The 25335-nt window shown below is 41.9% G+C and overlaps 1 protein-coding gene across 4 annotated transcripts in view; it reads left to right on the forward strand.

Annotated features, from left to right (window-relative positions):
* The window catches only part of EP300 (E1A binding protein p300), a 106973-nt gene that overhangs the window by 38705 nt on the left and 42933 nt on the right, over window positions 1–25335 (forward strand). For all 4 annotated transcript variants that reach the window (XM_073644154.1, XM_073644156.1, XM_073644155.1 and 1 more), the window contains exons 10-17: window positions 1089–1263; window positions 6857–6934; window positions 7616–7719; window positions 8314–8493; window positions 8831–9271; window positions 10500–10682; window positions 14084–14234; window positions 17485–17603. In XM_073644154.1, coding sequence (XP_073500255.1) covers window positions 1089–1263; window positions 6857–6934; window positions 7616–7719; window positions 8314–8493; window positions 8831–9271; window positions 10500–10682; window positions 14084–14234; window positions 17485–17603 — 1431 coding nt within the window. The remainder of the gene's footprint in view (window positions 1–1088; window positions 1264–6856; window positions 6935–7615; window positions 7720–8313; window positions 8494–8830; window positions 9272–10499; window positions 10683–14083; window positions 14235–17484; window positions 17604–25335) is intronic.

Here is a 25335-nt window from a genome sequence, read left to right on the forward strand (position 1 = left end):
AGTCAGCCTAACTCTTCAAATGTCTATGTCTATGTTGCCGAAATGCTCCGGATTTTTCCTGAGCGTTTCTGCATCTCCCTGGCAGAAAAAACGCATGTGGATTGTACATGCGTTTATCCTGCCAGGGACAATCGGATGTGAAGCGTTCTTCACATGCATTTCCGCATGCGGGTTGTCCAGTGCTTTCAAAGCGATTTTAGTATCACTTGGAAAGTGCTTGTCAACTTGGTCACTCTATATAAATCCATGCGAACGGCATGGATTTATATAGTGTGACCTTAAAGAATGTTTAAAAATAAAAAAAATAAATCTATACTTCCCTTCCGATGGCCCCCGGAGTCTTGCTTCGCTCCGTCCTGGCTTGTTGGCAGCTCGTGGTACACTACATTGAAGGACCTGCCGTCAGCGCAGGTCCTTCAGTCCATCGTGAGCTGCCGGCAAGGGAGGACGAGCGCAGCGGGGGCCATCGCAAGGTAAATATAATATTATTTATTCTTTATTTTATTCTTTTTTTTACAGGTTCTATGATACCCGGGTCTGGAAGAGAGTCTCCTCTCCTCTAGACCTGGGTACCATCCGCACATTGAAACGCTTGGATTCCTCATGTACATATGCAGTGATGCGTAATCCATGCTTTTCAATGCAAGTCAATGGCGGCGAAAACGCAGCACTTCCGCAAAATTATTGGTAGTGCTTCCCCCCCCCCCCCCCCAATGTTTAGAGTTCAAGCGTTTTTTCCCGCAATGATAACCCGCAGCGGAAATTTCCGCAGCATGTGCACAGCATATGCGGATTATCATTGGGGAACATGGCAGGCCTTCTACCATGCGTTTTTTAAGCGTTTCTGCAGCGTTTTTGCCGCTGCAGAAACGCTTTAAAAAAATGCATCGTGGGCACACAGCCTTAGTTGTATTTGTGTTTGGCAGCTAAAATTTTTTGGTCTTCCAAAAGGTAATTAGTGACTATGAAATATGTATGTATAAAAAATATTTTGTAATGTTTACCATATAAAATGTATCTTCTAATTATTTGACTTCCAGAACAAACATGGACTTTAACACCCCCATTCTTTTTTATCCCCTTTAAAGGCTGAGTACTACCATTTGTTGGCTGAGAAAATTTATAAGATCCAGAAAGAACTTGAAGAAAAGCGCCGAATTAGGATACAGAAGCAACATCTAATGCCTAATACTCCTGGCATGCCACCTGCAGCAATCAATCAGGGCTCTGGTATGCCCCCAGCTCAACCAGTCATGGCAACAAGTATGACTTTGTTTTGATATTTTTCTTCCTCTTCATAAAATAGTAAAACAATCCCATGTCTGACCCATGACACATGTATCCCTCATAATGATCTTGTCCTACTGCTAATTTATCTAATAGATTAGGTGGGAGAGCATGGCTTTTACCCCTTATAACATCAATCGCTAGTCTCAGTGATAACAGTCTGCTATCGGACCCATCAGTTGTCTGCAAGGCTTGTTCAGATAATTGCCTAATTAGGCTGTGTGCCCACGATGCGTCTTTTAAGCGTTTCCGCAGCGGCAACTCCGCTGCGGAAACGCTTAAACGCTTGGTAGAAGGCCTGCCATGTTCCCCAATGATAATCCGCATGTGCTGTGCACATGCTACGGAAATTTCCACTGCGGATTATCATTGCGGAAAAAAACGCAGCACTACCAATTATTTTGCGGAAGCGCTGCGTTTTCGCCGCCATTGACTTGCATTAGAACGCATCGATTCCGCATCACTGCATGAGTCCATGAGTTTCAATGTGCGGATGGTACCCGGGTCTGGAGGAGAGGAGACTCTCTGGACCCGGGTACCATAAAACCTGTAAAAAAAAAAAAAAAAAAAAAGAATAAAATAAAAAATAAATATTATATTTACCTTCTGATGGTCCCCGGTGTGCTTGTCCTTGCTTGCCGGCAGATCGCGGTGGACTGAAGGACCTGCGCTGACGTCATTTAGTCATGTGACGGCAGGTCCTTCGGTGTACCACGAGCTGCCGGCAAGCCAGGACAGATTGAATAAATACTCCGGGGGCCATCAGAAGGTAAGTATAGATTTATTTTTTTTATTTTTTACCATTCTTTTATGGTCACACTATATCCATTCCAGTTGCATGGATTTATATAGTGTGACCAAGTTGTCAAGCACTTTCCAAGTGATGCTAAAATCGCTTGTAAAGCGCTTTACAACCCGCATGCGGAAATGCATGTGAAGAACGCTTCACTAACGCATGTCCCTGGCAGGAAAACGCATGTACAATCTGCATGTACAATCTGCATGTACAATCTCCATGCGTTTTTTCTGCCAGGGAGATGCAGAAACTCTCAGGAAAAAATCCGAAGCATTTCTGCATCGTGGGCACATAGCCTTATGGTATCACTTATTTTCATTGTAATGTCAGAATTTAATATCTGTTGAGCACATGTTAACACATTTGGAAGTTTTACTCCAATGCACATCGATTTAACACTGGCCTATGAATCACTAGTCCAATCTTATTCTTGCCATTCTTTTGCTTTCAGAATACAAGCGTTTCCTAACAGAATGAGGTGCAAACTGCTGTGACTGCATTACATAATAGAGTACAGCAGCAGCACAGTATATGCTGAGAGTTATCCAATCATTTAATATCTGAAATGTAACCGCATACCGGCTGTATAGAATCTACTCCTAAAAATTAAGATACTTGGTGCTGCGTTTTATTATTATTCTGCACTGGCTGCAGTTAAAACATAACAGTCCACACAGGACTCGCCTTCCCCAGGTCCCCCCGTCTAGTCTCCGCCCCTGCTCCCGGTGTCTAGCACTGGCTGCAGCGCTGATGTCATGTTGACAGCATGGCAAACAGTCAGTGGGCTCAGCCTGATTTTGCCTTTGTGACCAGGCCAATTTTTTCAATTCTGACCAGTGTCAATTTATGAGGTAATCACTCTGAAACACTTCAATATATCCCAGTGATTCTGAGATGCTTTTTTTTTTTTTACACATATTGTACTTCATGATAGTTGTAAAATTTGTTCGCTATAACTCTCGATTCTTTTAGAAAATATCGGAAATTTGGTGGAAATTTGGAAAACGTCGCAATTTTCTAACTTTTTTAATTTTTATGCCCTTAAACCAGAGTTATGTCACACAAAATAGTTAATAAATAACATTTCCCATATGTCTACTTTATATCAGCACAATTTTTCAAACATATTTTTTTTTTGTTAGGAGTTGTAAGGGTTAAAGGTTGATCAGCAATTTCTCCTTTTTCCAGCAAAATTTTCTAAACCTTTTTTTTACTGACCACATCACATTTGAAGTGACTTTGAGGGGCCTATATGGCAAAAAAAATACCCAAAAAGTGACCTTATTCTAAAAACTGTACCCCTCAAGGTGCTCAAATCCACATTCAAGAAGTTTATTAACCTTTCAGGTGCTTCACAGGAATTAAAGGAATGTGGAAGGAAAAAATAAACATTTTATCTTTTTCCCCAAAAAAAAAGTTAATTTAGCCCCAAATTTTTCATTTTCACAAGGGTAACAGGAGAAAATGCACCATAAATGTGTTGTGTGATTTCTCCTGAGTGCATGGTATCCCATATGTGGTGGAAAACTACTGTTTGGGCGCACGTCAGGGCTCAGAAGGGAAGGAGCACCATTTGAGTTTTTGGAATGCGAAATGGCTAGAATTGAAGACGTCATGTCGCGTTTGGAGGGCCCCCGAGGTGCCTTAACAGTGGAAACACCCACAAGTAACCCCATTTTGGAAACTAGACCCCTCAAGGAATTTATCTAAATGTGTGGGACTTTAAAGAATTTTATAATGCTCTGCCGTGAAAAATTAAACACTTTTTTTTTTCCCACAAAAATATTATTTTAGCCCCAAACTTATTTTCACAAGGATAACCGGAGAAAATGGAAGCCAAAATTTGTTGTGCAACTTTTCCGGAGTACGCTGATACCCCATATGTGGTGGAAAACTAACCGCTTTGGTGCAGGGCTTGAAAGTGAAGGAGCGCTATTTTGGCTGGGATATGTTGCGGACACCTTGTCACATTTGAAGATCCCCTGACATGCCAAAACAGCAGAAACCCCCCACAAGTGACCACATTTTGTAAACTGCACATTTCAAGGAATTCATTTAGGGGAGTAGTGAGTACTTTTAACCCTCAGGCGATATACAAACTTGGGCTGAATAAATTTAAATATTACTATTTTTTTTCACTAAAATGTTGCTTTGACCCCAAGCTTGTAATTTTCAAAACTGGTAATAGGAGAAAATGTTACTCAATTCCTTTTGAGTACATCAATACCCCATAAGTGGTTGAAAACTACTTTTAAAGCACAATGCAAAACTCAGAAGGGAAGGAATGCCATATTACAGTGCAGACTTTACTGTTGTGGTTTACAGGTGACATGACCCACTGGGAGAGTCCCTGAGGTCTCAGAACAGCAAACCCCCCCTCCCCCCCTTCCCCATAAGTGATGCCATTTTACAAACTACACCTCTTAATGAATTCATCTAGGGGTGCAGTGATCATATTGACACCATGTGACTCAGACATTTCTACCATTGGGCGGTGAAGAAAAAATATTTTTGCCACAAAAAAATTTTTAGCCACAGATTTTACATTTTCACACAGGGCAATGGGTTAAAATGGTGCCAAAATGTGTCCCAACAATTTCTGCTGAATGTGGCAATATCCCATTTGTGGCTGTACAGTACTGCTTAGCCATACGGCGAGACTCAGGAGGGACAGTGCGCTGTTTGACTCTTGGAGAACAAATTATTTTAGAATAATTTGCGGACTTCGTATACAGAACCCCTAAGTGCTAGAAGGGCAGAATCCCCCCTCAAGTGACCCCATTTTGGAAATTATACCCCTTTTGGGAATTTATCTACAGGTGTAGTGATGATTGACTCCATGGGTGTTTTCCAGAAGCAAGCAGCGGTGGATGTTGCGAAGTGAAAATTGTGACCGATGCGCTGTAGTGAGCCATGGACCCGTAAATTAGGCGGGCTCTCATCGATACAGAAATACCAAAAATGTGGACCCTAAGGCTATGTTCACACATGTTGGGTTTTTTCAGCGTCACAAATCTACAGCAAAACTAAACTCTGGCAGGAAATCAGCTGCGTCAAAAACGCAGGTTTTGCTGCGTCTTTTCACTGTCCTTCTGTCTCTATTTATGCATGTACATAAAGTTCTGTGAAAAATCTCATTCTGGTTTTGGCATAGTGGGGGAGGTGAATTGTTCAAGAATAGTTTTGACACTGGAAATGCATTGAGTTTGTATGACACTATTTACTTTAACACTATGGGGTAGGCCATTCAGTTGCACAAGCATTGTTCAATTTCACACCTCACTGGGCCACAGTTATAGTTCAATCTCACATGTAGCTCAGGTAATGTTTACACTGTACACATCACTAATTTAATTAAACTCTCCTAATACAAACAACTTCTCAGTGACCAGGATAAGATGGTAAAATCACAAAAAAAGAGTTTCACATACTGCTGTAATTGCTTATTTTCACTAAAAATGCAGCAAAATCTGATAGCCATGTTCACACACACACACATCAAGGTTTTTTCACTACCCACTACTTCCAGTGGGGGAAAAGCGCTGAAAGAAGCGACATGCTCTATTTTCCAAAGACTCAACCAGGCACAAAATACGCAACAACAAAAAAGATGTGTGAACAGAGAATTCTGGTTTCTTATAGACTTTGCTGGTACTGAAAAACACAGCTGAAAATTTGCATAAAAATCTGCAGCGAAAAACCCAACATGTGTGAACATGGCCTAAATGTGGTTTAGGCACTCTGTGAGACTCGGGAGGGAGGGGGATATTTGGATTTGGGAGCACAGAATTTGATGAATTTCTTTTAGGGGGCGAGGAGCTATTTTTTTGCTTTTCCACAGCCTTTGTACTACCAGTAACGTGGAAGCCCCCTATTTTTCCGTTAACAGATGACAGACCTGAGTGGGGAATTGTTTTTTTTGTGAATGGAGTTGAAGCTTTTATTGGGTCCATTTTACATAACGTTTTTGATCACATTTATCCTGTGCTCTACTCTAAGCATTTACATCGGGGTTTCCATCTAAATCTCCAAGTGACATAATTCAGATGAAACCCCTGCAGGATCCATTCACATAATGAGGCAGCAGAGTTACTCTGGACTCCATCTGGCCTCTGTTCAGCGGTGTCGTTCTTTTCAGGGATACACAAAACTATGGCCAACTGCACTTTTTTTTTTTTTTTAATGCTGTTCTACGTGTGGTAAAATTCTTCGGGTCAGTACGATTACAGCGATACCACATTTATATAATTTTTTTATGTTTTGGCGCTTTTAAACAATAAAAAATTTTCTAGAAAAAAAAATGGTTTTGGATCTCCTTGTTCCGAGAGCTATAACTTTTTTAGTTTTCCACTGATGGAGCTGTATGGCTGCTTTTTTTTTTTGCGGGACAAGACGTTTTTAGCGGTAACATTTTTATTTTCATTTGGCTTTTTGATCGCGTTTTATTACACTTTTTGTTTGGCGGTATGATGAAAAAGTATCGTTTTTTGCTCCATTTTTCATTTGTTCTTTTTCTGATGTGCGCAAAAGGAGTTAACTAGTGATAATTTATAGATCGGTTTGTTTCGGAGGCAGCGCTACCAAATGTACAGTGGGCGGTCGGGAAGTGGTTGACTGGATTACACCCAGTTCAGGGGTTAAAGTTCTCACACCTGCACATTGATAAAGCGTTTGGTTTCCCACTGTTATAAAAATGGAGACAGTCATGCATGTGGAACTTTACTGTAAGTTTTCTTTTCATTCATTTGCTTTCTACCCTCATTCTTTGTCTAGATGGCCCTGTCCAAGACCCAAACATGATGCGAGCAAATGTTCCAAGTCAAATTGTGAATCCAATGCCTAGCCAATCAGGTAAAATGCTTACGAACATGTATTTGCCTGTACATTCCACATGAGATTTCAAAGTCTTAAAGTTTTACTGTCCTTATGCAGATCTTTGGTGTCCAAAGTAGCAGCTCATTTAACAGCACATGGAGAACTGTACTATAGTGGCAGTGATGGGCAAGCAGTCAGTGCATGCACTTTAGTAGCCCGGGCATGCATGCTGCAGATCAGCTGTGGATGTGACATCGTGGCCCCATTCACCACGATCAGTGTTGATCACACTGGTCTTGATTAGAGAGCATGCTGGAGTTAGACGCCCTTGATTCATCAGGAGGCGTACACATCTTACTGAATCATGCGAGTCTTAAAAGTGGTGTACGCCTTGCCATTTGTCAGGGACTGACGTAAAATTTATGACATACGGTATGCCACAGCTCGTCATGAATTAGATCAGTGGATTCCACCTACTTTGGCGGAGCTGGCCAAAACTGAAAACTCAAAATGTTGCTACTTTTCAAAGCGTTTTGCACCAGATTTCTGACCCAATCACTTCAATACAGCGGGGCCTGTATGTTGAATGTGGTTTCAAGTTACAGAAGGCTTGGAAAAAATCATTGTAAGATGAAAATATTGTATTCTTAGGCCATTGTTAATATCCAGAGTAGATTTTTCTGGAGCAGTTCCTTAACCCCTCTATTTTGATTGTAGTCATGAACCAGTTTGGTCCAGTGGGCATGCCATTGCAGTCGTTGGTACAAAGACATCAGGCACCACTCACCCAACATCAAGGACCCTCTGCGCCCATCAATCAGGTTAGTTTATACAAACATACTGTATGTGCCTACTTTTTTGGAGTAAGTACTAACTATCTCAATAAGAATTTCATTCTCCCCTTTACCAATTCAACAATGGTAAATCTTTTCAGGAGTTCTCCCCCCAATTATGATACTGGACTTTCTTTTTTGTACATGTGGCTTTAAGAGTAGCGATGAGCGAACATGCTCGGGTGATACTCATATCTTGTAGTGCTTGGATAATATGTTTGCGTACCTGCGTTTGCGTGTTTTGCGGCTGTGTACAGCTGCAACACATGCAGGGATTGCCTAACAAACTGCTGATCTACGTCCCCAAAGACTCAGCCTCTCTGGCACCTTCCCGGTGATCACTGCCATTGGGGCAGGAAGAGCAATTTGTGCTTCCTGATCTGTATATACAGTGCTCTTTGAGCGCTGTGTATACAGCAAGGAGGAAGACGGTACTAATATGTGGAATGCCCTGAGGGTGGCCAAGCAGTTAAGTATCCTATTGCCCTAATTAATAAGTTCATTTGCTTGCTTTCAAGATTTCGTTCAGTTTCCTATTTCAGTAATGTGTAATTGAGAACTCCCCCTTTGGTTCCTCCATAGCTGGCTTTTCCTTCCCGTATACCACAACCTGCAGCCTTGGCTCCGCCTGTACAGAATCAGTATGTGGCAAGTTCGTTCCAGCCGTCATCGCCCGTGATGAACAGTGGTGGGATGAATACGAGTAATTTAAATTCTACTTTATCTGTACCACATTCGACTGGACAGAGCTCACCTGCACAGGCAAGCTTTTTTTTTTTTTTTTTTTTTTTATCATAAATATACAGTGGAAGATGTCTTGCATACAGATTTTGTTGCATATGTCACCTTTTGCATTGCAATTGATAAAATGTGGCAACACTCCATACTACAGTGCCTACAATCAACTTGAAGATTTTTAGATTTCTGTTTTTTTGTTTTGGTAAATTATTTAACAACAATAAAGACTTTAGTGCAGGTACTGCCAACTTCTAGAGATTGCAGCATCCAAGGGACTTTGTGTGCCTCTGTACACTTCTATATATGCATAATATTTGAAATTATTTGCAATCCTTTTTTTTTGTTTTGTTTCTTTTTTTAGGCCCAGATGTCAAATATAGCTCACCCCGTGAGCTCTCCTGCCATACCTCCTCCTGGGTCATCTGTGAATCCACTTCATTGCCCAAGTAATATCCAGCCCCCAATTCATCGTAATTCACCATCCCCTGCCCCAAGCCGCACACCAACACCCCATCACACACCTCCCGGTCTAGGGACACCGCAGACATCCATACCTTCTGAACCTACGATGTCATCAACAGCATCTTTGCCTCAAATGCCATTACCGAACAGTGAGAGCCCGACGCCTCCTCCGCAGGCACCCCCGTCCTTGCCAGTTTCTGCTTCTTCCATTCCAGTTGGTGACCAGTCTGTTCCTACACCACCGCAATCATTAACAAGGCCTCCTTCTCAACCAAACTTGTCAACGCCAGTTTCCACCCCATCTGCACCACCACCATTACAGCTTCATCCGAGCACTCCGGTAAGTCTTACATAACTGTCTGTTTGTTGTAGTGAATCCTAATATCCAAAGTGAGAATAAATGATTGCTGGATCAATAATTCCAATTTTCACCTTCATAGGTTAGTTCAGCAATTTGAAAACTGCCACTGACACCTTGTTCCATTAGACCTAACCCTTTAAGGGAATCTGTCAGCTGAGTTTTGCTATGTAGTCTGCGGGCAGCATGAGTTATAGGGGCTGAGACCCTGATTCACAGGACAGCAGAACTGAACTTTGTATTATTACAAACACATTTTCAGCAGCAGTTGTCATCACATTGCTGTCAGCTCTACTGCAGAGCTGTGCCTTATAACCAACACAGTAAAGCAAAGTTGTACTTTGTCTCATTACAAACACATTTGCCGTTATCTTCTTAGTGCTGTCAGCTTTGCTGTACTGACCATCCTCAGTCATGTCACAATAAGGGCTTCCTTCACAGATTACATACGGCATTGCCAGTAAAAGAACTAAAGCACACATTCATTACTTTAAAATACTTCCTGATACCAAAAAGGGGCAGGATGATGTCCCCAGTAAGTTGTGATGCCTTAGTTGTATCGTGGTTTTCCTATAGAATGAAAGCTGCAGTTGTATTTTCCGCCTGTTGGGTGAACAACCAACGCTGTATTGTAGGGTCTATTCTCTGGTCGCCTTTTTTGCTCTACTGCTGTTCTGACCAGAACTAACATCTTTATAGTTGTCAGGCTGTTAGTTTGGATGAGGAGATTGTTGTTTTGACTGGGAATTGTGACCTGAGCACAGGCCATATAACACATACTGGCGAATTGAGGCAAAGTCTGTTCTATCTGGACAAAGGGGCTGACTCAGACCCAAAACACATTAATTTTTCTTCAATTCTAAAAGTGTCCACAATCCCATTTTTTTCATTATGACACAACTTAAGTTTAAGCCCTTGGTTTTACCTTTTGGGCTGCAGTTCAGCGGAGTACAGCGAGTGAATCTTGTTTTCTTTATAAAGTCTTGGATCTAGCATGTGATCAATGAGATGTGAATAGCTAGAATGTCAGAAATCTGTCCTGACCTACCGCTAACATGTGGCATGCAGAAAGGTATTTGGCATCGGGGCGGTGATCTAGGAGTGCCAGGAAGTCGCGCAATACAAGACCGGATACTCGCTGTGTGCATGTAGTAAGAATATCCAGTCTTATGGAAGACTTGGCATACTCTGATATGTCTCTTTTCAACAGCTTTCACAGCAGACTGCTGTAGAAGGACCAACATCCAATCCACCATCCACAAACAGCCCTGACATGAGCTCACAACAGCCTGCCAGTGAGCAGCTGCTCCAAGAAGTTAAGATGGAGGTAAAACAGGAAGAAACGGTGGCGGAAGCTGAGTCTATCGCTGAGCCCAAAGAGGAAAAAGTGGAGGTAAAGTGGAGTTTTTTTCTCTCTAGGGTACAGTATAGAGAACTGAGGGAATGAGCTGCTAATTTGCCTCTTTATCTCCTTTCTATGCAGCTTTGCTAGCAGGCAGATTGCATAAATGCCCATGTATAGATAATCATTCTCTGGTGCCCATGTATTACCTGGCTTACAGGGTGCAGTTTGGCCTCTGGCATAAAATCTGTTGATGCTTCCTATAGCATTTCATCTACACTTTAGGAAAGTGAATGTTTGTTTGAACTTCGTCGCCACAGTTTTGGTCAACATCATTTGCAACCTATATTATAAAAAGCCAACATCTTCAGAAATATGTGGATAAGTGCCAACTGTGTGATTACAGTATGTTGACAGCGTGCCCAAATGCATTCAATAAAAAAGTTGACTACTCAGTATACATATTGGTACCAACCAATATTCCTATAACAAAAAAGTATCTGTCTGAGTTAGAGAGATGCACCTAAGTATCACCAGATAAAAGAAAAATGGTGCTACAAATTGTCTCACAAATATATCAACTTTATTAATAATATAACAGATTTGTTAAACAGAGTAACTCAATGGAGGATTCACAACAAACCTCCCAATGCTATAAACAGTATATAATTAGTATGCCCACATCTATTGCAGTACATTCTCTAATGGTTAATATATGCATCAGATAGAGTTTAGGAGGGAATCTTGCATAGTAATAATGTGGAGCCCTGTTAGGTGTGTAGCCGGGCGCCCCAACTCTTGTTTCAGGTGGCGAGTGGAAATGTGACACACCCCCTGTTGAAGTTGAAACGCACGTTTCCTGGGCATTTTGCTCCTCTGGTATGGGGTCTATTTTTACACTGTCGTCATACAAAGAAAAAACCTCAGTTGTAAAATGTAAACTATACTTTCAATTCCTATATATTTATTCTTTGCATGTTGCATTTACATGTGGTCAACCAGCACTTTGCCTTCACATGTGCTTTTGTGCAATTTTCAAGTGTAATATTTTGCTTTTGTTGCATAAAAATATCAATAATTCATGTTTGTGCCTAGAAATGAGTAAAAAGATTAGCACTACCTTGGTTGAACATCCACTTTGGTATTCCATAGCAGCTAGACCAGGGCAGTGCACATTTTTAATAAAACTCGAATGCCAGGGTAGTAAAAATCTTTTTGCTCATCTGTTTGTGGCTCAGACACTGACACCAGCTCAGGACCAAAATAGACCTTTCACTTGCTTAAAAGAAAAATGGAGTTAAATACCTTGTAAAAATCCCTGTGCTCCCTTGATTCTGCTATTTCTTGGTTTTGCGCTGCATCATTGCATTGCAGAGATTTTTACATTTGTTGTTTTTTGAGCGCAGTGATTAAAATGTCTGCTTCTCCGTCTAAGAGGGCAGACAGACATATTTCTCGTGCAAGGATCGCATCGCAGTTCACTGACTGGTCCGGCACCTCTCCTCTCCTGACCTGAGCGTGGGAGCATGATGTATTTCTATGCTGCTCTTACGCTCAAGTCAGGAGAGCTGACTGTCAGTCCTAGGATTCCAATGCGATACTCGCACGAGAAATACGGACGTCTGTCTGCACCCTATCTGGGCGTTTCTTCAGAGTCGTCTTTGAGGGCGTGCTTTTTCACCCCTCCCTACTGGAAAGTGCTAATGACATGTCAGCAGCTAGTCTAGCAGTCTCAGACACTGCTGAACTGTGATTAGCAGCAACTTGGAGGGAGGAGTGAAAGTTCACACGCCCCGAGAAGACTCTGAAGAAACTCCCAGACACATGTGAATAGCTCTCCATTGGAAAGACACAGCAAAAAATTTAAAAGGGCAGAATCAAGGGAGCTCATGGATTTTTTTACAAGGTACTTAAAGGGCATGCCCACTGGCCATCTGCGTCACTAGATGGCCTCGGCTCAGTACTAGTGCATGGAGCGAGGCGCCTATGGCCGGTAGTATTTATAACTCATACCTACCCTCCTTTCCCAGGTCTGAAACCGGTGAATACCCCTAGTGCACAGTATCTGCACTTGGGGAATTCATAAGTCTGCAGTCACACAGTCACTGCCGACTTGAAGCAGACAACCCCTTTAACTCAATTTTTTTGGTAAGTGACAGGTCCTCTTTAACTGCACACTAAATTTTAAAAATAAAACTTCTTAATTTTTAAGACATCCATAAATGCTACTTATTCCACCAAACATACTTTTCTGCTAAAACTGAATAGACTAAGAATTAGTTTTTAGGAAGAATGCGCACACAATGTGGCCAGATTTTACATTTATTATAATTTATTTTTTAAGGGCTCATCTAAATGAGCACATGAATACGGACATTTGCTGTCTAAGTAAAAATTGAACAACAAGCTAACCAGTGTAATTCAATAGGGCTGTTCAGTTGACAGTTTTTCACATGGATGAAGTGAAAAGGCAGGGTAAAATACAAGAGAGCACAAGCATAAGGTGACTACTCTTTGAGTTATCATCAAGCTAATTTGAGCTGCGGCTTGTCAAAAGCACACAGGAGGTTGGGGGTCTGCAGCACTGAGAAGAAGCAAGGGCTGCTGGGAAATGTAGTTTTATCAGGGTAAGAATAGGACTGCCCATGTATAAGGGCAGATAATTATTTGAACCTTTGCGGATTTTATTTTTTATGTTACACCTTGGTCTGTATATTACCAATAAGTATGCATTTACTGCTGCTTGTGAAAAATAATGGAATTGTGTGAATAAACACTTTAAAAGACTAATATGGAGAAAACAAATGACAGGAATTTTTAAAGTTGAAAAGGGTACCAATAAACCAAAATCCTTTCTTAAAGGGGCTGTCCACTACACGGACAACCCCTTCTCAATCACTATTTTACATGGGGTAATATGCAACAGCAGCTACTCTCCTCCAGTGCCCGCACCGTTCCATTGACGCTGGGGCTTGCCTGTTTGTCACTTGAGTCCTGCAGCCAATCAACAGTTGCTAATGTGCCAATTGATTCACGCTTTCTTCGGATGAAACTGGCATCCAAAGCAATTGAGAGGGAAGCTGCCAATTAGTAGCCTCTGATTTGGAGTTCTGACGGCGTTGACATTGGAGGGGAGTACTGGCTGTTTTTCATGGGGCGAAAATGGTGTTTGAGAAGGGGCTGTTCGAGTAGTGTACAATTCTTTTAAGAGCAGAAAACCTGAAGGCAAGTCTTACCTAGTAATCTAGTCAGAATCCTCTGCATGCAACCATAACTTGTTCTTTTGTAAAGAATAACATGATAGGTCAACTGTTTGCCTATAAAATCAACGTTAAGTTCACATATCTTACTTCTCTATATTTACTTAGGAGTTTATATATGCCAGAATGTTATTTGTTGAACCTGTTGTAGAAATCAAGATTTAATGCAATCTGAATTTATATCATTAAAAGGAGAAACCTGATATTTCTGCTGAAGACTGCAAACCAGAGCCAATGGAGACGGAAGAAAAGAAAGATATAAAGCCTGAAGTAAAAGAGGAGGATGAGATGCCCGGCACCCCTGCTGCACAATCTTCACCTTCGGGACAGTCCAAAAAGAAAAGTGGGTTTTCAGAAAAAAGACACTAAAAATTAGAGAAAGTTGACCTTGCTGTACACAGGGTCCTCTATTCATGGCATTGAACATTTTATATTGATAACGCCAAGCATATATGCCATCTTCTTAGCATGGTTGCATATGCATTAAAATGGATAGTACCTGGGGCAATAGCAAGAAAAGAGCTTGGGTGTGTACTGGTTACAAGTATGCAAAGCCGCTACATGTATTACGAAAGTCTGAACTTAAAGGGAACCTGTGAGATACTATGTCCCCCTAAAAATTGACGGTACAGAATCCAGGTAGTCTATCTCTCATTTCACATGTCTGAGTTTCACGCCTCCTGTACGGACCACAATTTCTGGATTAACTGCAGGACTCCTTACCCAAACTCACAACCTCAGTATATTCCAGTGAGGCTGTAGCGTTTGGGTCAGGAGACCAGCTACCGGTCTGAAAGCTGTGGTCTGTATGCAAATCGTGAAACTCAAGCTTTGGAAACACTGTTTTATCACCAATTTGATTCAGAGACTAAAACAGTTGAACATAACTAATTTTGTGGTACTGAAATTGAATGTGATGGTTAAATTTGCTGATTGTCTCTAATGTTCAAGATCCAGAGCAGGTTGTAATTACTTATGACACCTTTCATGCAGGCTCATAAAAAAATTGTCTCTATTATTTCATTATCATTATTGCATTGTTAGTAGCTAGTCTATTACATCTTCTATTTAGTCTATTGAGCCTTCAGTATTTTATCATCTTAGGGTGACCAATCAAAAAACGCCAACTCTGCTCTAATTACGGTTGCATCACCTACTTTTATAAATGCTGTCTATGTAAGGCATACAGTTTTAGGATTCCTTAGTTTAGTTTCTTAGCATATAGACATGTTTCTATATATTTTTTCAGATATGCCTCGTTCTTTCATTAGCAAAGCGGATAGTTTTTGCTACACTCCTCCACTTTTTACAGAGAAGTCACTTTTGCGTCACAAATGCGAAACTTTACGACCATAAGGAAGGCCTACAACCTGTATGTTGACTACAGAATAGGAGATCAGGACAAGAGTTGGGCCCCACACACATGCTGCAATAGATGGGAAGAGGCAGTCTATACCTTTTGCAGTCCCAATGATCTACAGAGTCAACCGGTCATTCTACCAACTGCTATTTCTGCATGGTGCCCCCCCATTAGGAAAGGAGTTTCAAGGAAGAAGTGGACTTTACAGTATCCAAATATTCCATCTGCAATACACACAGTACAACATACAGAACTACTGCCGGTTCCAAAAGCACCAGAAACATTCTCAGTCAAGTCTAGTTTGTAGGAAGGAGGGCACTTGGTGTCATAAAGCATCTTCCTCTCGTGACCCAGACTTTCTGTCAGCAACATCAACTGAACCACACTTTAAAACACAAAGTGAACTGAACGATTTTGTTAGAGATTTGGATCTGCCCAAGAGTAAAGCTGAGCTCTTGGGTTCCAGGCTACAGCAGTGGAATCTCCTAGTGGGTGGTGGTCAAATTTCTTTTGTTCTGCAACCGTGATAAAGATATTATCCAATACTTCATGGAGGGCGATCTTGTGGTATGCAACATCATCAACAGTTTAATGGAAGCTCTGAAGATAAGTCATAATCCAGAGGATGGAGGCTCATTGATTCGTCTAACACAAGCCTAAAAGCTGTCTTGCTGCATAATGGCAATGCTCTTCCTTAAATTCCAGTTGGTTATGCAGTCCACATGGAAGAAACCTATGACAACATGAAACTGCTGTCGAAGTGCCTGAACTATGACTAACATTTGTGGTGCCCTCTTACTTGGTCTCCAGGGTGGATACACAAAGTATTGCTGCTTTCTGCTTTCTCACTTCAGCCAGGGAGTAAAATGTCCTGCATCCAGCACTTGTGGACCCACATAAGATTTTGTTACCACTATTGCTTATCAAGTTGGGCCTAATGAAGAACTGTGTAAAGACAATGGATAAAAAATGCAAAAGCATTCAAGTATCTCATTTATACATTTCCAAGGTTGAGTGAAGCAAAGATAAAGGAAGGAGTCTTTATTGGACCTCAGATTTGTAAGCTTCTTAAAGATGAGGAGCTTCTTCGTTTGTTGCAGGGCAAGAAAAAAGGCTGTATGAGTAGCATTCGCATTAGTGGTAACTAAGTTTTTGGGAAACTCAAGAGCAGATAACTATGAAGGGTTGGTGGGAAATCTCCTCAAAACATAAGGATCTTGGCTGGAACATGTCCTTAAAGATTCATTTCTTACATTTGCATCTAGACTTTTTCCACCAAACTACGGATCAGTGAGTGTTGAGCACGATTAGAGATTTCTCCAAGATTTTGTGGATATGGAGAAAAGATATCAAGGAAAATGGAATTTATCAATGCTTATAGATTACTGCTATACAATTACAAGAGATAATCCTATGCAGGACTACAAGAGACAAGCAAAAAAGAGTTCACTGAATGAGGACCAAATTTTATAGTGCAATTTCTGTAACTGTTTATAATTCACAAGTGCTTAAACAGGTTTTAGTTATTTGAATTGTTGCTAAGTTTCCTCTAAATATCAGAAAATGGTGTAAAAATATTCTGCATCTTTATATTTGCAAAAATGTTTCAAAGTACTGAAACTTTTATTAATATGTAGCAGTGAAAGGAAAACGGATATAGAAAACAAGAGACAGCTAAAATTTTTCATTGTCAGATATGAATTCAGGAGGTCAATCATTGAAAAATGTCTCCTTTCATAACTGAACCTGACAACTTTTGAAAAGATGTAGAACAGTGAAATCTGCCTAATTCTGAAAGACTACAGTGGGAGACCTGTGAGCTGCCCAGCAGACTCTCCTGCCCAGCAGACTCTCCTGCCCATGCCTGTCTGAGTTTCATACAGTTTGTGGTTCTGGAAGCATGAAACTGCTGACAGTTTCCTTTTTTTTCCAATCATTTTATTCAGATTTTATAAAAGATTAGAAGGGGAAAGGGTAGGGGTATGAGAAGGAAAGAAAGTTGCTCTTTATTGGTTAAACCTAGGGAAGATGAAAGAAGGGAATAGAGAGGGAGGAATAGGAGAATAATAACAATATTGTAATATTATTAGTTTCCTTTTAATTCACCTTTTCATAGGTCATAGCCATGTAGTTTTCTGTTTATTCTGTGCCATGCTATTATTTGTTTTTATGCAACAATGTCTCGTGTTATTAAAATACACATTTTCTTCAATTTCTTCACCCCTATTTAAAGTTTTTAAACCTGAGGAACTACGGCAAGCCCTCATGCCTACACTAGAGGCATTATACCGCCAAGATCCAGAATCCCTTCCATTCCGGCAACCTGTAGATCCACAGTTATTAGGAATCCCGGTAAGCTTCATCAAATTGTTTTTGTGCTCATTTGTAAATTGGTGATTTTACTTTTGGATAGTCTCATGGGCCCCGATTCATCATTGCTTTTGCACTAGGATTGTTTTGTCTAGTTTTGTCTTTTTATTTGATTACAAACATTTCATTGTTCTTTTTGCGACTTTTTTAAGTTTTTTATGTGCTCGCATGTGGATTTTAATTTTATATTGTGATTTTATTTATTTTTTTGGGGCACCAAAAGTCGCAAATTCAGTTTGACAGGAAAAAGCCCATTTTTGACTATGCGCCAAATTCATGAATCACGTGTGCCATAGCAGTATCACAAGATTTTAAAAAAAAAAAGTGTCATATTAAAAATAAAAAAAATCAGATATTAACTCAGATGGACCCAATCTCCATAACAGGCCGTACCTACTCTTTGACACAAAAGGAAATGGCCATTGTTGGTAAGAGATTGTGGACCAGATTAAATCTCACCTAGTAGAAGGGACAAATTGTTGAAAAAAAAGCTCAGTTTAAAGACTTACAGATGCTTCTCACAAAATTGGAATATCATCAAAAAGTTAATTTATTTCAGTTCTTCAATACAAAAAGTGAAACTCGTATATTATATAGAGTCATTACAAACCGAGTGATCTATTTCAAGTGTTTATTTCTGTTAATGTTGATGATTATGGCTTACAGCCAAGGAAAACACAAAAGTCATTATCTCAGTAAATTAGAATACTTTATAACAACAGCTTGAAAAATGTTTTTAAAATCCGAAATGTATGTTCAGTAATTGCACTCAATACTTGGTCGTGGCTCCTTTTGCATCAATTACTGCATCAATGCTGCGTGGCATGAAGGTTACTTTGATAGCAGCCTTCAGCTCGTCTGCACTATTGGGTCTGGTGTCTCATCTTCCTCTTGACAATACCCCATAGATTCTCTATGGGGTTAAGGTCAGGTGAGTTTGCTGGCCAGTCAAGCACAGTGATACTGTTGTTTTTAAACCAGGTATTGGTACTTTTGGCAGTGTGGACAGGTGCCACGTCCTGCTGGAGAATTAAATTTCCATCTCCAAAAAGCTTGTCGGCAGAGGGAAGCATGAAGTGCTCTAAAATTTCCTGGTAGACGGCTGCGCTGACTTTGGTCTTGATAATACACAGTGGACCTACACCAGCAGATGACATGGCTCCCCAAACCATGACTGATTGTCGAAACTTCACACTAGACCTCAAGCAGCTTGGATTGTGGCCTCTCCACTCTTCCTCCAGACTGTGGGACCTTGATTTCCAAATGAAATGCAAAATTTACTTTTCATCTGAAAACACCTTGGATCATGAGCAACAGTCCAGGTCTTTTTCTCCTTGGCCCAGGTAAGATGCTTCTGGCGTTGTCTATTGGTCATGAGTGGCTTGACACAAGGAATGCGACACTTGTAGCCTATGGCCGGGATACCTGTGTGTGGTGGCTCTTGAAGCCATGACTCCAGCAGTAGTCCACTCCTTGTGAATCTCCCCCAAATTTTTGAATGGTCTTTTCTTAACAAGGCTGCGGTTATCCCGGTTGCTTGTGCACCTTTGTCTAAAACACTTTTATTTTCCTTCCACTCAGCTTACCATTAATATGCTTGGATAGAGCATTCTGAACAGCCAGCTTCTTTAGCAATGACCTTTTGTGGCTTACCATTCTTGTGCAGTGTGTCAATGACTGCCTTCTGGACATCTGTCTAGTCAGCAGTCTTCCCCATGATTGTGAAGCCTACTGAAACAGACTAAGGGACCTTTTTAAATGCTTAGGAAGCCTTTGCAGGAGTTTTTCTCCTTCTCCCAATTACGGCACCCACCACGGAGACGGGTTTCGCCCTTCAAGGACAGGAAACCTACAGATAAACAGGGCGGTACCTCTCTCCTGCATCAGTTGGTTTCCTGTCCTTGACAGGGAGTCTACAGTACCTGTAATGGAAGCCACACCTGAGGAAAGGATCGTCGATGGAGCCAGTCCCGACTCAGGCAGCGGGGTTCCCTGCCTCAGCTGGTGCGGTGTCCTGAAGGTGTGCGGGGAGATCCAGCTGGAAGAGGGAGGCCGATCGCCGCGTGAGTACCCTCACACCACAGAGGATCATCAGGTAGGTGCTGCTGGAGTCTGCGGCCCTCCCCTGGATCTTCCTAGATGCGGCGGTGGAGAAGCTCAAATCCCCTACCCGGAAGCAGCCAGGCGGTGTTGGTGAGCTGAACTTCCGGATTTTACTGCCCGGGTGCGCAGGGCGCCTCCCAATGACGCGGTGCCGCAAAGCATGACTGGGAAAACCAGTCTACGCATGCGTGGGCGTCCCTCGGATGCTGGGGGGGCGGGCGGCGTTCCCAAGAAGCGTGCAGTAGATGATGATAAAAAAATTAAAAAAAAGTTATTTTCTGAGGGCCAGCTAGAGAGGATTGTTCCTGGGGCCTTATAAGACGAACAGAGACACCAGGGACTTGCTTCTTGAAGAGCTCTGATGGTCTTCAGTTACGCCATGAGTGACCAGGAGATTTTGGAGGTGCAGTCTCTGCATTCCCAGTCTCCAGCACAGCAGCAACAAAAGAAAAAACGGGAGAAGGAGGCTGGACGCCAGGAGGACCCTTCTCATCGCAATGATCGAGGCAGTGGGAGTGGGCTTTCTGGAAGGTCATCGCAGCGCAGTAGGGACTCCACTCCGGCATCAACTCGGAGGGAAACCCCATCTACAAAGATGGTTCCACCACCTAACCCGGTACCCCTTCTTCTGTCAAATTGGTAAGTGATCTTCCGTGAAAGTTCACCTTGTACCTAGGGTCTCCTCTCTTTTTTTTACTCTCTCATCAGGGAAGGAAGAGTGCAGGCAAAACTAAACATAGGACCTGTGCACTTTGCACAGAGGAGTTACCCACTACTTGGTTAAAAAGACTGCAACTCTTGTATAGAGCAGACTATCTGCGCAGAGACCCTGAAATTCGCCTCAGAACTCAGATCCCTAATAAAGTCGCAAGTAGAAGACACCATTAGGTCCCTTCAAGGGGGGGAAAAACAGAAAAAAAAAAACATCCCCTGAATCCGGAAGTAGTTCCGAGAACAGCGAGGAAGATTCGGATGTGTCCAATTCTTCATAGTCCTCATCCTCATCTAGGGATAGGGGGGGCTGAGATGTTTCCCTATTGAAGAAACAGTCTCATCAAAGCAGTCAGAACCACCGTAGGGCTGACTGACCCCCGTCCTAAAAGATCAGTCCAGGACATGATGTTCAGTGGGCTAGAGCAAAAACGTCCTCTCTGATTTAGAAAGGAGTGGAAAAGGCCAGAAAGAAAGGGTCTTTTATCCCCAAAAAGAAATTACTCTTTTGACCCTGCATGTTCCTTTTGGGAGAAGGCACCAAAACTGGATTTGGCCATTGCTAAGGCATCTAAAAAATTCTCCCTCCCATTTGAAGATATGGGGGTGTTAAAAGTCCCCATGGACAAAAAAGCGGACACCTTCCTAAAGGGTTCTTGGGAAGCCGCAGGGAGAGGGTTGAAACCAGCTGTAGTGGCTACATGTACAGCTAGGTCATTAATGGTCTGGCTGGACCAGTTAGAAACACACCTAGGAGAGAGAACATCTAGAGACACAATATTAGAATCCATCCCGGTAATGAAAGGGGCGGCTGCTTTTTTAGCAGACGCCTCTGCTGACTCGGTCAGGTGGCAGCCAGGGCCGCAGGTTTTGCTAATGCAGTCAGGCGAGCCCTCTGGCTTAAATGTTGGCCTGGGGATCTACAGACAAAATCAAGGTTATGCTTCATTGCCTGTGAAGGTGAATTTTTATTTGGGACTGACTACACTTGACAATAATCTAGACAAAGCCGGGGACAATAAAAAGCTTTTCCCTATCCTATCTAACACCTCTTACAGGAAGTCCTTTCGGAGCAAAGGATTTATCCGCAGAAACCCCTTAGGGACTTGGATAAGTGGGAGGATAAGAGGAGGAAAACCAAAGGGTTCCTGTTCAACAGACCCCCTAATGACAGCAGAAAGCCCTCCCAATGAGGGTTTTCCCTGGGTGGAGGGAAGGCTATCAGGATTTCTCCCGACCTGGGAAAGAATAGCGAACAGCTCGTGGATTATGGACCTAAGAAAATCAGGTCTGAAGTTCCAGTTCCACTCAACTCCACATCCAAACTTTATAGTAACGCGCAAAAGATCCTCAAACGAAGAGCAACTAGCTTTAGAACAGGAGATCATAGGCCTGATCAGAAAAGCAGTCCTTCAGGAAGTCCCAACTCAGGAAAAAGGTGAAGGTTTCTACTCCCTCTGTTCCGGAGGAAAAAAACGGACGGGACTTACAGGACAATCAAATCTGAAAAAATTGAAACAAACTATTGAAGTTACAGGCCTTCAAGATGGAAACAATAAAAACTTCAGTAAAAATGCTGTTTCCGAACTGTGTTATGACCGTTCTGGAACTAAAGGACGCTTATTATCACGTCCCCATCCACAGAGATTAACAGAAATTCCTCAGGGTGGCAATTTCCATAGGGGGGGTAGTCAAGCACTATCAATACACAGCCCTCCCATTCGGCCTTGCCATAGCCCCAAGGGTATTCACCAAGATCATCGCAGAGGTGATGGCACATCTAAGGGAACAAAACATCTTGATTGTCCCTTATCTGGACGACTTTCTGGTAATAGGCAGTTCCTTCCTAAATTGCAGAGACCAGCTGGCCAAGGTCATGGATTCCTTGACAAACTTAGGCTGGCTTTTGAATCTAAAAAAAATCCAAAACCGAGCCAAGCAGAGTACTAGAATATCTGGGCATCACGTTGGATTAAAAAAAACAGGAATGTCTCCTCCCAACAGAAAAAAAATCACAAGATCATAGCCCAGATATCTCTGGTAAGAGATCACCCATCTATGACTCTGCGGAAAGCTATGTCCCTCCTAGGTTCTTTGACCGCATGCTTCCCGGCCGTTCAATGGGCCCAAATACATACCAGGGATTTGCAGTGGAAAATCCTAGAAGCAGAAAAATCTCTAAAAGGGCATTTAGAAGGGCAGCTAATGTTGTCGTTAAAAACTACACTTTTCTCTAATCTAAGGTGGTGGGAGAGAATAGAACATCTATCCCAGGGCATTCCATGGGTGATCCTTACACCTCAGATCCTGACCACAGACCCAAGCCCCAGGGGTTGGGGGGCTCACTTGAACAATCTCTTAGTTTGGGGTCTGGTCAGAAGACATATCAGTTTTCTCAAACATGAAAGAGCTGTTGGCAGTAAAATTTGCACTTCGGGAATTTTTGCACACTCTTCGAGGTCACCACGTGAGGGTGTTTTCAGACAACCGGGTAGTAGTGGCGTACCTGAATCACCAAGGGGGTACCCGGTCCCCCCCTCTGATACAAGTGATGGAGACTATCTTTCACTTAGCCGAGGAAAATTTGGGGTCCCTATCAGCCCTCCACATAAAAGGGATACAAAATCGCACAGCAGACTTCCTGAGTCGGACCCAGCTGAGACAGGGCGAGTGGGAAGTGAGTCGGTCAGTTTTCAATCAGATTGTAGAGATGTGGGGACGTCCTTCTATAGACCTATTTGCCAGCAGTCAGAATAAGAAAATAGGCACGTCCTGTTCGCTAGACCCCAAAGGGGACCCTACAGCGTTAGACGCCTTCATGATTCCATGGAGTTACCCACTAGCCTATGCTTTTCCTCCGACTGCCCTGATTCCAGCTGTTCTAAGAAAGATCAGGGAGAACAAAGCAAGAGTAATCTTGATAGCCCCCTTCTGGCGAAAGAGGAAATGATTTTCTTGGCTGAGAATGATGTCAATCTCTGACCCCTGGGTACTTCCGGAGCTCCCGGACCTTCTTTCTCAGGGGCTGGTACTTCATCCTCAGGTAACAAACTTGCACATGACAGCCTGGAATTTGAGAGGGCTCTGTTGAGGGATAAAGGGTTTTCCCCAATTTAATCACCACACTTCTTCAATGTAAGAAACCTGTAACCACCAAACTTTATGGGAAAACTTGGAGGAAGTTCCTTTCGTTTTCAGGTTCCAGGTTAGATGAAGGGGTTCCATTAACAGCTATTCTACAACCCCTGGCAAAAATTATGGCATCACCGGGCTCGGAGGATGTTCATTCAGTTATTTAATGTTGAAAAAAAGCAGATCACAGACATGGCACAAAACTAAAGTAATTTCAAATGGCAACTTTAGGACTTTAAGAAACACTAAAATAAAGATTAAAAATGTGGTACTCAGTAAGGGTAATTTTTTTCAGACCAAGCAAAGGGAAATAATTATGGAATCACTCAATTCTGAGGAAAAAATTATGGAATCACCCTGTAAATTTTCATTTCCAAAACTAACACCTGCATCAAATTAGATCTGCTTGTTAGTCTGCATCTAAAAAGGAGTGATCACACCTTGGAGAGCCGTTGCACCAAGTGGACTAACATGAATCATGGCTCCAACACGAGAGCTGTCAATTGAAACAAAGGAGGAGATTATCAAACTCTTAAAAGAAGGTAAATCATCACGCAATGTTGCATAATGTTGGTTGTTCACAGTCAGCTGTGTCTAAAATCTGGACCAAATACAAACATGGGAAGGTTGTTAAAGGCAAACATACTGGTAGACCAAGGAAGACATCAAAGCGCCAAGACTGGAAACTTAAAGCAATATGTCTCCAAAACAGGAAATGCACAACAAAACAAATGAGGAACGAATGGGAGGAAACTGGAGTCAATGTCTGTGACCGAACTGTAAGAAAACACCTAAAGGAAATGGGATTTACATACAGAAAAACTAAACATAAGCCATCATTTAACACCTAAACAGAAAAAAACAAGGTTACAATGGGCTAAGGAAAAGCAATCGTGAACGGTGGATGACTGGATGAAAGTCATATTCAGTGATAAATCGCGAGTCTGCATTGGGCAAGGTGATGATGCTGGAACTTTTGTTTGGTGCCGTTCCAATGAGATTTATAAAGATGACTGCATGAAGAGAACATGCAAATTTCCACAGTCATTGATGGTATGGGGCTGCATGTCAGGTAAAGGCACTGGGGAGATGGCTGTCATTACATCTTCAATAAATGCCCAAGTTTACAATGATATTTTGGACAGTTTTCTTATCCCATCAATCAAAAGGATGTTTGGGGATGGTGACATCATTTTTCAAGATGATAATGCATCCAGCCATAGAGCAAAAACTGTGAAAACATTCCTTGAAAGAAGACACATAAGGTCAATGTCATGAGCTGCAAATAGTCTGGATCTCAATCCAATTGAAAATCTTTGGTGGAAGTTGAAGAAAATGGTCCATGAACAAGGCTCCAACCTGCAAAGCTGATCTGGCAACGGCAATCGGGGAAAGTTGGAGCCAGATTGATGAAGAGTACTGTTTGTCACTCATTAAGTCCATGCCTGAGACTGCAAGCTGTTTTTACAGCCAGAGGTGGTGCAACAAAATACTAGTGATGTATTGGAGTGTTCTTTTGTGTTTGTTTTTCATGATTCCATAATTTTTTCCTCAGAATTGAATGATTCCATAATTTTTTCCCTCGGCTTGGTCTGAAAAAAATTACCCTTACTGAGTACCACATTTTTTATCTTTATTTCTTTGTGTTTCTTAAAGCCCTAAAGTTGCCATTTGAAATGACTTTAGTTTTGTGCCATGTCTGTGATCTGCTTTTTTTCAACAACATTAAACAACTGAATGAACATCCTCCGAGCCCGGTGATTCCATA

The sequence above is a fragment of the Phyllobates terribilis genome, unplaced genomic scaffold (genome assembly GCF_046119375.1).
Source record: "Phyllobates terribilis strain yellow unplaced genomic scaffold, ASM4611937v1 Scaffold_8__6_contigs__length_399053987, whole genome shotgun sequence".
Taxonomy (NCBI): domain Eukaryota; kingdom Metazoa; phylum Chordata; class Amphibia; order Anura; family Dendrobatidae; genus Phyllobates; species Phyllobates terribilis.